Source organism: Cardiocondyla obscurior, linkage group LG01 (genome assembly GCF_019399895.1).
Source record: "Cardiocondyla obscurior isolate alpha-2009 linkage group LG01, Cobs3.1, whole genome shotgun sequence".
NCBI lineage: Eukaryota > Metazoa > Arthropoda > Insecta > Hymenoptera > Formicidae > Cardiocondyla > Cardiocondyla obscurior.
Window position 1 is genome coordinate 328,353 of NC_091864.1, and position 12,711 is coordinate 341,063.

Consider the following 12,711-nt stretch of genomic DNA (forward strand, 5'->3'; position numbering starts at 1 on the left):
GTCCAACGTCGCGTGACGCGGCTGCTATGAATTTATTATAAACCCGACAGATCGAATGCATTAAGCGGCGCGTTAATTAGACGTAGGAGTGATCGCGAAGAAGGCGCATCGACCTCTCACGGTGCTCTTGCCGCCGTAGATTCCGAGGATCTCGTCTTAGAGCTCGCGTCATTGCACCAATTAATCAGAGGCGATGCTGCGCTAAAGGCCCGATGCCGTATGCGTTAATTGGGCCCCGTAGTTAGAGGCGCGCCTATTTTTATGAAAAGCTGACGTCAGCTCGTGTCAATTTGCAGCTGCAAGCCGTCGAGCCGCGACGACTATGACGATGACGATGACGAAACTCACGGCGGTCAGTCAACCAAAGCCACGTATTTTTTTCTATTTTTTTTTTCTTTTTCCCCGGTGACCCCACGGCTCGCGCGCCCAGACTTCGTTAAGCTGCTTTAATTCGGCTTAATTAGTCCCGTCGTGCCGGTGGCTCGCTCTTCTCTTCGGATTAATTGACCCTGCTCTCTCTCGTAAGCGAATCATTTACTTTCTCAGGAGTGCGTGTGGATCGCAGATGAAAAACGCCTCCGTTCCGCGGGACGAGTTTGCACGTTAACGAGTGATAATCGCGATCGGTGAGGATTCTACGCCCGACTATTCTCGCGGGTGGGGGAGGGGGGGAGCAAGATAACTCGTTGCCGTTTGTTGAACACGGAGAAACGGCGGAAGAATTGCCTTGGTGCTCTCAGCAGCGGAGTTCTATAATTACTCGTCCGCCGGCAATGAGATTTCATTATGAATGTTTACGAAGGAAGCGTATTTTCTGACGTTCCCGCTCGATACTCGATTGATAGTCCATCACGGTTTTAATTCCATCGATACGACACTTACGGAAGCCTAATACGATTCCCGTCGTCCCCCTTCGCGCGTCGAAATTAATGAAAATACTTATAATTGACCTTTCCATCGATCTGCGAAATTGGAAATTAGAGAAATCGCTTTTGAATTTCGTGCGACGGCGTTGTCCGCGGATTCTTTCCTCGATTTCAATTACGAATCTTATTGAGAAATAGATTCGAGCGGATTAATTCTCCACCCAACGAAAGCTAAACCAGCATACACCTTCGTTCTTATCAATCGATTCGGTATACATTTTTTTTCTTCGCGAAAATCATTGAAAATGTTAAAAACTACGAGACGCGGAGAAAGAAACATTTGCTTTTTCTTTCCGTCGGTTCTACTTACATTGAATAAATTAAGAACCTGCTAAGTGCACAAAACATTCCTACCGTTTACTTTCCTACAATTTTAATTGACGTTTCAATATTAAAATTATTTGAGTGCGGACGTAGAATAGTCGTGGCGAATGATAGCCCTTCGGGCGGGTATCCCTCTAACGAGAAATTGACTCCGGCTTGTCAAAACTTCCACCATTAGCCTTAAAACTAAAGGCACCTCGCGACAGTTCGCGCGGTAATAAATGAGATACTTTAATATGATTAAATACGGTAACGCCGTTGAAACTTGGGTATTTACTTTAATATTCTCATAGATTACCTACTCGTTGTAACTTTTTCGTTAGATTCCCTCCCGCCGTTTTCGGCGAGCTTGCCGAAATAAAACGCGCGTTAACAAACGCTGACAAATGGAACGTGTCGATTTCGAGCTCCAGATTTTCCGGAGCGTGAAACGACGGAGGTTGATTACAGCAGTTGATGAAGAAAAAAAGGTTAATTTCGTCGAGCGTTAATTCGCGAACTTTTCAATTGCGCCACGAGAATTTAATCTTTTAGCCCTTCCACCTTTTTTTTCGAAGGGGCAAGAGAGGGTAGTCACTTGATTCGCGATCGAGACTCGTAAGTTCGGTCGTAAGAACGTGTGGAATTTATTTCCTTGCCGTAGCGATGTTTCAAAGAAGAGCGGGTGCAACATAGCGAATGAATATACCGGTTCGAATGAAATTGCCGGTCGATTCGGGATCAATTGTGCTTATATTGCGAATAAAATCGTGGAGTTGCAATGTCAGCGGGATTAAAAAAAGAAATTCAGCACGTGATTGTAAATAATGCAAATCGAAGCGCGCCGTAAAACGCTGATAAAAGAGGAAAAATTGGTCATTCGCCTGTTGATTACTCCTCGGTCATTGGGAATGACCGGTTTAGCGCTTAATGCGTCTCGTCTCCGGCAATCTCGCGTTTCGTTTAAGACGGTCCTCAAAGGAATTGTGAGAAACGCGTTGCTCTCGAGCTTCGAAATCACGCTCGCTCGCAGAACAATGCGTCCTTACGTTCTGTTATCAATTATTTATAACTTATCTCTCGCCGGAGCAATTCGAGCGCAGTTTTTCAACGAGATAGAAAGAGAAATTCACTTTATGCCGCGATAAAGGCCAGCCTGTGCGCGCGTGGATAGGTTTTGCATAAAGCATGCGATAAGAGGTCCGTACGCGAGATGCATCTCGGTCTTACGACGCTGGAGTTCACTCCGCCGACGCTGTAATGCCGCAAAAATGGCGTCGCCGTAAATTGCTCTCCGAAACGCATTCCTCTCTCTCTTTTTTTTTTTTTTTCCGCTCTCTCGTTTTTTCACCGTTACCTATCTATCTCTCTTATAGCCGGAGCTACGGTGGTGGTCGCAGAGATAGCCGATTATCGCGGGAATAACGAGATTTCGCGTCGCTCGTCAAATTGGCGAAAGAAATCTCTCGTTGAATAAATCGAAGCGCGCGTTTAACGTTCGTTTCTTTTTCATTCTCTGAATTAGCACGATTCGTCGCGAAATACCGGTTTTTTTTTATGTGAATATTCACGTCGCTTTTGATAGTGTCACCAGCACTGGTTGATATCCGTATCTTACAAAAACAAGACGTGCTCGTCTGAACGCGCGATTACTTTATTGCCGCGGAATCTTTATATCTTTTTATAAAAATGGATGTGGATAGAGGCTCATCGGCGACGAAATATGTTTTCCACGTTTTAAGAATTTTTATAAAAATTCACCGTAGTACGCATCGACGTAAACGACGATGCTAGTTAATACCAAACGATTATACGCCTGACGGATTACATGTTTCAGTACTTCGAGAGCGCATTTTTTTTTTCGCGCAACGAACAACAAAGGGAATTATCGCGTGTAAGGGTTATCTCGTGTACTTCCTCTTTTAATCAACGCGATTGCCGGTTTAAATGGGAAAAAACGAACGTTTTCAATCGGCATGGTGGTAAGTGGGTCGAGGTAAAAGCGGAACGAGAGGAGAGGCGAAAAAAAAAAAAGGATGAAGTAGGAATGGTTTAATAGGCAAACTCAATGGGCGACGACGTGTATGCATTTCCCGATGAAATTACTTCCTTGGCGTTTTATTCCACGCAGACGCGCCTCCTTTCTCTCCGCGTCGTCAAACATTCTCGTGCAGACCCGACACGCAACCGCGGCGGTTTATTAACTCTACTTGCCTTATTTCCGAACTGCCAGAAGAGTGACTTTGATTTGTATCTACATCGCGCGTGTCTGGCTGGGTCGTTTTTACGCGGTGAGGCGTTAAACGCGCGCACGTACGTGGAAAATATAATATAGCTCGAGCTATCTGCGCTGCTTGAATATACACACGTCGTTATTCGCGTTTTAAATCGTTTGACTGATCCGGAATATTCGGATCGATTGGCCGCCATTGTCGAACCACGGTACTTTATTGGTTTTATTATCCCGTTTCGCACAGGGGAAAAAACATATTCCCAGAAATATTTAAGATTTATTCTGCATAACCGAGGGAAGACCCGTGATTTTCGCAAAAATTCAAACGTCTCGCCGTCGAATAAATGGGCTTTCTTTGTGACGGAGCCGCCTGTTCATTATTCAAATAAATTCTGAATTTTTTTTCCCCCCTTTCGATTTTTTATTCTTTTATTTTTTTTTGTTATACGTTAATAATTAATTGGCAAAATTAAAAATCTAGATATACACCGCCGAACAACATTGCTCGGGAATTTAGCGCATCTGGGCCTCTCCCACGAGATTATTTGAGCCGCGCAAATTTCTTTTTTGCCGTAAGAAAAAAAATTTTACACCGCGATAAATTCCCTCAAGTTTATCATGTGTCCCGGTGTAATTTACAGAACAGAATCGCTGGAAATAATTTTCTTATGGGTAGGTGAATTCGCGCCGTCTCCAAGTTATTCCAGGCGTTTGTTGCGTCTGCAGTCGCACTGCACTACTGTGTTTATGCGCTGCGTAGTAATAAATCCGATCTGATCGAAACAGGCGGAAGTCATTAGCGTTCCCGACGCTCCGAATTGACGTCCACCTGATGACGGATCGAGTCTTGGAGAAGCTTTAAAAGCGGCCTACTTTTCAAAGAACTACGAAATAGGAATTCTAAAACGTGGGCACGATTTATGAATTATTGGATTAATCACATTGACTCTTCCAATAGTTTCTCTCTTTCTTTTTCCCTCCCAAATGTTTGGCGTTATTAAAATACTAAACTTTTACTAAATTCTACTAAAATAAAAACTATCAACCGTTCATAAAAAAAAAAATTTATAAAGCGTAGATTTATTTCACGACATTTGTCGATATATTATATAATTTCAGAGGTCAAACGCAGAAATAAAAAAAAAAGAGGGAAAGTGCAAACACCATTCGCGGCTGATAAATCGAATAGAATTGGCAGCGATAATAACTCACGGAATTTTTCCATTTCATACCGAATGCATTTATTTTCTATTTGTAAAGTACGATTCATTTTTCATTGAATTTAAAGATGAGCGGTTTCCTCCATAATGCAAGTCCGAACGTACGTATGTAGGTCGCATCAATGAAAGTAGATGAATTTAAAGCGTGCAATTGAATGACGACCGAATAAAAGTATCCGGCTGCACTGTACATACCTGTTTCGTTTCCCAGATACGTGTATTTTATTTCTGCGTTACGCAAGAAACAATCTTGACGTTGCGATGCATGTGACAAGTATACTCGAGAATTCTTTTGTTGCCGGAGATATTTCTCGACAAGCCGTACTCCACATTTTCGTTATTATTTGAGATCAACGTGATTGCATAAATTTTGAATAACTGCGGTGACACGAAATATTCGCATTTCGCGTTCCACTAACATAAAATGCACGGCTCCGCTTTTTTTTTTTTTCCTCGTGCGAGTCTGAGAATATTTTCTCTCAAATACGGCCGATGCGATTGTATCTAAAGTAACGTTGAAAACTTGGTTATTTTATTTCTACTAATTTGTTTGTATTGTTGCAATACTTCGATGTTTCGTAAGTAACTTTTCCATTTCAAACGCTGCTGTTCAAACAACATTGTTTTCGTATTAAACACGGTCAATTGATCTTTTCCGAATTAAAAGTAAAATCGATTTGTAAAAAAAAAAAAATAAAAAAAACCGTTGTATCAAGTAATACTACTTGTATTCTTATAAATATTTTATGTATCAAAATAATGCGGTATCGAGAATAGCCAAGCTTGATTCTACACGTGTAACGATAAGTTCGACTGTTCTCGTGAAAAATTACGTACGCCCCGGCGATCTGTTTCTCAAAGAATCGAGACACTTAGCATATTTTTTTTAACGAATAATATATATGTATATACTTATACACTCTATTATTATACTATGATAACGACCGTTGTTTTCACAGGATCTCGAAGGCGACAAGTTTATCTTGCTCGCGGATGCAGACTCGCGTTGATCGAAGCGCGGCCTTCTTTCTCGTTTACGTCCATCGATAGAAATAACCCCGTAGAAGAAAAAATATTTTTATTAGTTCGAAAGATATATGATACTCTGTTTCTAGTATATCTTAAAAAATAAAAGGACTGCCTTGTAGACTTTACTTTTGAATACTAGACGCATTACCGAATATTTTGTACGTTACGCCCGTTGTTCCTGCTCGCCATTCATAAATGTTACGTGCACGCTCATTTCCATAAAAAAAAAAAAAAAACGAAAGTTTATACATAAAAATCCCGTTAATAAAAACGAAAAAGATATAAAAAAAATAATTTTTTGCACATTCGCTTAACAAAATTATTAGGGAAGACAAGTGCGAACTGGTTGTCGGCAAAATGCATTTTTATTTGCACAGCACACCTGTTCTTTTTGTCGTTCGCAGCTAGAATTGAAATATCTTCTCTTTGAATAGGACCCATCCAAATAATAAAACAATCGAACTGCCGCGGTTGCTGTTGTTTCAAGCAGAACCGCAATTTTTTTCAACGATATTTTTAAAGTAAAAGGATTAGCTTGCAGCTTTGCCGTCGCCCGGGCATAAAGAATAAAAGAAATTTCCTTTTTCTGTCTCATTTGAATCTCGGGACTTCGAACCGGATCGAAACTTCTCTCCACATTTGCGGAAACATTTTCCACACCTACCGCCACATTGAAGTTTTCCGTGTCGAGTAAAATTACGAAAACTTTCATACTAATTTCGTTTCAAACGTGATTTCGGGAACGTGTTCCACGTTTCGCTCGTCCCGCCCAGATATCGATTCGAGAGTCGAAGTGCGAAGCGCTCGCGGAAATCTAACGTGTAACTTTTTATCTCGCTTTTAAACGCGAATCATGTACGACTTCGCCTGGTTGCGATCACGGAAGACCGTGTATAATATCCGAATGGCACGCAACGTTGAGAATATTTTTCTTGTCGCCGTGCTCATCGCGCGCGACGAAACATCGCGAATTGAAACGAGAACTGCAGGAGACGCAGTTTAGTTTTTAATGAGACTCGGTCTCGTTGCATGTCCTCCCGGCGTTTGCTATTCACCGTAAGAACCTCGCATCTCATTTCTTTGACCGTTTCCTTCCGCGGAAAAGTAAACTGCTTGTAATTTTTTTTCTAGCTCACCGCGCGTTTTTCTCAAGACGAATACAAATTCTATAAAATACTATTAACGTTATGTTTTATATTGTTTCCTTAACAAATAAAAATAGCCTGAGAGCTTATTTTAATTCGTGATTTGCATTTATAAACTTGCTTAACACAGTGAAGTCCTTGACTACTCTGCCGCTTTCGTTGGCACATGCAATTAATTGGCATAAAGCGATAATCAATTTTCTCTTATAAATGAAGGTATCTTCATAGATTAGTATTTTCACGATACTGATTCCAGAAGAAATTACAAAAAAATGCGAGTTACCATGTTCGTGGATTTAAAACTCAAATAAATAACGCCGCGCGAGTACATAATTATTATTTAGAATTATAAAATGCACTTTCGCATTAATTATGTGATTTAATTCAAAATGTGTCCAATCCGCGATTCTCTAAACTAATTTCGCCAATTAATTCTCATCGGTTTCGTTTAAAAAACAGGGATTAAGCGTTGTAAAATACTTAATTTTTTTAAGGGGAGAAAAAAATTAAATTTTTATATCCTAATACATCAAATTTCACGTGGGTGGTATTTTTCTTTATCTAACTATAACACGCGAATGTTATCGCTGGATAAAATTTCATTTCTCTTCTGAGGTATTTCGTACGTAAACAGTGAGCTATTTTGTTAGCGCGCTAATTCGGAATCGCGCAAATGTCACGAGAGATGCCGACAATTGTTTTTACGCAATTATTATCATAACTTTTCATATCATGCCGCAGTCGCGAAGAGATGTATAAAGACTCTACGACCGCATTGCAGTAGCAATTACGAGATGATGATCCGCAATGTTATCTCTTAGCCAGCAAAAATCACGTAGACGTCGAGCAAGTAATAATGGAATAAAGTTTTTTGCGCAAAGCCAGCAAGCACGTGACGAGAATTTTTACCCCGAAAGTTAGCTTTCAGACACGAAATGGTTTTCGGTTATTCTTGCCCACGAGGGTTCATACGCCCACGAAACGTATCTACTTATTTAGAGGGTAAGAAACTCTCGTATAACGTAACACTTGTTGCTGCGATTGACGAGTTCGAAGGGCAGGGCCCGAAAAAAAAAGGTTATAAGGAAACGTAAGGCTTCCTATAGTGGTATCGATTGTGAGAAGCCTCGGTCTGAGTCATCTTCACAGAGTAAGAAAAATCGTATCTCTCTCTCTCATTTTAAGAAACGAAAAACTGCGCGGTGTAGGAAAGTTAATGGTAACAGTTAAAGTCAACAGACAGGAAATACAAAACATGGTCGCATCAATTAATAGATAGATAAAACAAAAAGTTGTACATTACACTTTTTCAAGACTGCAGAAGTATTAATAATTTTATATTATTTATATGTAATAAATTTATTTCGCGATTTTATATTACACTATACTTTTTCGTATTTTCCCCATTCGTATTATTACTGATTCGTATCGCATCGCGTCGTTTAATTCGTTGCCGTAAACGATGCGTTTTTAAAAATCGATTTGGAGATATTCGCGTGTTTATCCTCCCACTTCCAAATCGTCATAAATAAATCATGCTCGTAAATTTCTCTTTTTGCTCGTTGCAAGAGCTGTATGAAGCACGGTGTTTGCGTCATCATATCCGCGAGGGATCTTTCTATCTACTTGCGCAAAACTATACATCTGCATAATCTCTACGCACAAAATATTGCGGTACACCGAAACGCGGCGCGCGATAGCAATAACTCATCACCGTCGGGAATGCACTTCGTCATCCGCGGCTTAATTTTCGGCCGAATTTACGAGTCATATTTTCACGCTCTCACGTTATAAAGCACGTGGTGCAAGACGAGTTTTTATTTTTTTTTTTTTTATTTTCTCCATTTCGACGAAAGAAGACTTTCAACGAAATGCATCTTGAAAAAGTGAATTTTATACTGAGCAACTTTTTGCACTGAAACAAGTATTTCATATTTTCCGTACTATATTTTTTATATTATCGCAAACATCACGCGTGTGTAGACAAAAAAAAAATCTCAAAACGTAATCCTAATAAGCGCGGAATATAATAATTTAATATTAATAATCAAGGGACGGTAGTCGTTCATCAAACTTTTCGTATAATTTTAATATAACTTTGCCAGGGGAATTAAAAAATTTTATTCGCGGAAAATTTTGTCTTTAGGTATCGTGTAATTTTATATTTGTACGAATTCTTCTCAATTAAGCCCCATTATTAAATTACGTAAAATCCAATTAAATGCGAGATAATAAATTAAAATTGTGTAAAGAAGTGTATTAAAATTAGTGAGACGTTACTAAAAGCAGCTTATTAAAAGGGGTTTGCGGGAGAAAAAATGCACAATCCGTTGACGGCGCGGCATGAGCTCGTAAGATTCCCACGGGAATCCGCGTAGCGCGTAGCTGCCGTAAACCGAGGCAACTTCGGCAGTTTCGCCAGATAAAAGCGACCGCACGTAGGGCCGCAGCGACATTGGGATGCATGCAGCGTTAATCGGACGTAACCGCTTTACGCTGGAATTTCCAGCCACAATGACGCTAGGTAACCTGACGCAGTTATTATCATATTATGCAGTTGCGATCGATGAAGATTGAAAGTCCCAAATTGGGGACACGACGCGGAGATTCGGCGGCCGCGCGTCAGCGCGATTAATGCGTTTTAAACGCCGGGCCGTTGTATCGTTCGAACCTATTATTCCGCGGTAATATTTGCCTTTATGCGAAATTGGATATCGACGCAATATTACCCGTGATTGCTAATTAGAACCGCGGCTTCATAGACGCGCATTGCTTGCGGGTAAACGTGCGGGAATCGAGAATCGAGGATTTAGGGGTGTTCCAGGTCGCGGAGCTTAAAGCGCTCATCTAAACGACGAACGGGCGCAGCTGGAGCCTGTTGCTCATGAAAGCTAAAAGATTTTAATTTCCACGGGACTGGCGCGCTCTCGTGTTATATCGTATATAATAGCTAAAGTTTCGCGATCGTTTAAAAAGAGATTTATCCCGTCTCCGTTTCTGCGTACGATACGGACGTCTCGCATTAATCGCGAGGAAGCTCTGTGCTGAAAATTTCGGTTCGACATCCCGCGAACAATAAGTGTTCCCTGACGCGACGGAGAGAGTAACATTCTATTTAATTAGTTGCCCACCCTATTGTACTCATATGCACGTTGCACGAGTTTTTCTTCCTTCACCGACCGCGATATTATCTCCGCCCGCAAGATTTTAATTATCCTCACGTTCAGAAAACAACGAAACGCGTGTGACGCAACAACGTAATTTTTTTTTCTTTTTTTTTCGTAATTATTCCGCGGAAGCATCACGTTGTGTCAGTCACGTATCGGTCGTGCGAAAGATACTCGGCATTAATAATAGATAGAGTACCGCCGAAAAGAGCGCACAGTCGACGTAATCGGTTGCGAGCTTATTTAAGTGCGCGCTTTATGAGAGCAGGCCGTGTTAGCGAGCGCAAAATGCAGCAAGCTTAATTTAATTGCATCCGCCAATCGATACGTTCGTTAATCAACGGCGTATAAATGTACGTCTTGTATCTAAAGTCTCCCCAATAAACAATATATACTTGTTATCGACGTATCGGGTCCATATAGGCAGCAGTGATAGGATTATAACGCCGAGCCAATATTCGGATTCATAAATTCAGATTCGTGTTATCTATTTCGCGCACGTGGCTCTACCTTGTTTTCCATCGTCGCTGGCACGAGAGCGAGTTCGACTCTATGCACTTAAAGTTCGATACGTACGACACGGTTAAATTGCAAATTCATACGATGATTAATGGATTCATGCGAGGATTAATGGATAAACTGGTCGCTCGTAGGGCTGAATTTTTAAAAGCTTATTTCGGTCAAAGGATCAAACCTCTCGACGATCTTTTGAACTTCTGTTTCATTTGCGATACAAGGAGACAAATCATTTATTCGTAATATATCCCGAATGGAAATTAAGTCTAACCGTTACATGGTCCGCGCTGGACAATGACCAGACGAATACTATATAAATTTTTTTAATGACACAACCTCACTTTTTGAATTGTAAATTCAAATTATCTCGTGATAATTTCGGTACGAGCGTCGAAACGTTGTTTCGCGCTCAAGATGGGCCTCCCGATTGATCGACGCGAGCAAAAGTCCAGTGCGAAACGCAATGTAAATCAATTTTCCGGTTCTATTTTTTTTTTTTTTTTTTTTTGGATTGCAACAGACGCCTTTCTGGGACCCGTGTGCGATTACGTGATCGCGCCCGTGGCTAGATATGCGGGGGTGTGGAGAATACCCGTACTGACGGCGGGCGCCCAGGCCGAGGCGTTTCGTCACAAGGGGGAATATTATCCGACGTTAACCAGGATGATGGGCTCTCATCGCCTGGTGGGCGAAGCGTTCCGGCATATTCTACGGCGGTTCGGATGGAAAATCTGCGGTCTGCTGTTTCACAATCACGAGATGGCCAGCAGCAGAGGCAACTCCGAGTGCCATTTCACGCTGAGCGCCGTGTTCACGGCGCTCAATCAAACGCCCGTGCACAAAAGCTTTAACCAGGAGACGACCACAACCGAGGACTATAAGAACCTGCTCACCTTCGTCGCGAAATCCGCACGGAGTAAGTCCGAGCCACGATAGTCGTTCCCGTTAACATATTCGCGCTCCTAATCGCCAAAGTTTTTTTTTCGACCCTTCAAGGAAATAGTATTTAAGCATCGACGACTAAGTTCCGTGGCGCAACGTTTGCCCGCGAAAGTGAACGTCTATAATTATTCCTTGCAGCTCAATTCGAATATGCATGCCGTAATTGGCAAGCTAATCTGTATCGCAGTGGGCGAAAAGATCCACGCAACACGTTTTATTTATGGACATGGTAACGAACGTGAAACTTTTCTCTTGCACGTGTAAATGAATAAAATGCATATGCATCCTAGAAATATATTCAAATCTATATTACACACGCTCGTGTTTATCAGATTCGAAATATTAAAAGATGCCCTTTTGCAAATTACGTAAAAGGAAAAAAAAGTTAGCGTAAAATTTTAATGGAATAAGCCTCAAAAGGAAAATTAAAAAATTAATATACATATGATAGAAATTTTAAGACTTTTTTTTCTGCGGAGGAGAGATTTACTACGTTTCGAGCGTGCCTTTTTTTCTTCTCTTTTACCACTTCATAATTTATACAGGTACCCGAGAGAAATTGCATACTAATTCCGAGTCTCTCGTAACGTGCATTTCATTTAATTCGCCCTGTTAAGTAATTAATCCATACCCTAAATAAGTTTCGTGTTGTGCGCTCTGCTTCGCGTAGATTTTACATAAATCAATTGGCTTTTATCAGGCCCGACGTGGTGTGTTACGTTTAACGCAGCCAAAGGACGTCGCGTTGCGAGGCCGGGCTTGATGGCCCACGAACGCTGAACTTCGACACCATCATTTAATTGATATCGTTTACGAAGTTTGCCGCTACAAGTAAGCGCCTCGCCTTTTACTCATTGATCGTGTTTAACACTTCAAACTCGTCAACAAAGTTTACGCCCGTTATTCGAACATTAAATAAATTTCCATTAACAACTTCATCCCTGCGGGTGAAAGCACAATCGGCTTCTCCGGAAGGCGAAGCTTTCGCTCCGGCGACGCTCCTGAATAAGGCGACGCATCGTGCGCGTTTCTCACGATTACCGTGTAATTAATCATCTCGCAAACATCGTGAAAATTGAACGCGTCGCGCGGCTAACCGAGCGGGAGAGCACGTCGCCACATGCAATTAATTGATTTAATATATCACCGCAATGATCAATTTCTGTCGGAAATCCCGAAGGCATTCGTCGAAACGCGACGTTTCACGGCGAGCAGTTTTCTCTCACGGTA

The 12,711-nt window shown here is 41.3% G+C and overlaps 2 protein-coding genes across 5 annotated transcripts in view; one reads left to right on the forward strand and one right to left on the reverse strand.

Moving 5' to 3' along the window:
- Positions 1–12,711, reverse strand: part of Mitofilin (inner membrane mitochondrial protein mitofilin) — a 72,659-nt gene that overhangs the window by 57,562 nt on the left and 2,386 nt on the right. The gene's annotated exons all lie outside the window — the stretch shown is intronic.
- LOC139106409 (atrial natriuretic peptide receptor 1-like) overlaps positions 1–12,711 on the forward strand; it is a 73,685-nt gene that overhangs the window by 11,974 nt on the left and 49,000 nt on the right. The window contains exon 3 of the mRNA XM_070663167.1: positions 11,060–11,455. Coding sequence (XP_070519268.1) covers positions 11,060–11,455 — 396 coding nt within the window. The remainder of the gene's footprint in view (positions 1–11,059; positions 11,456–12,711) is intronic.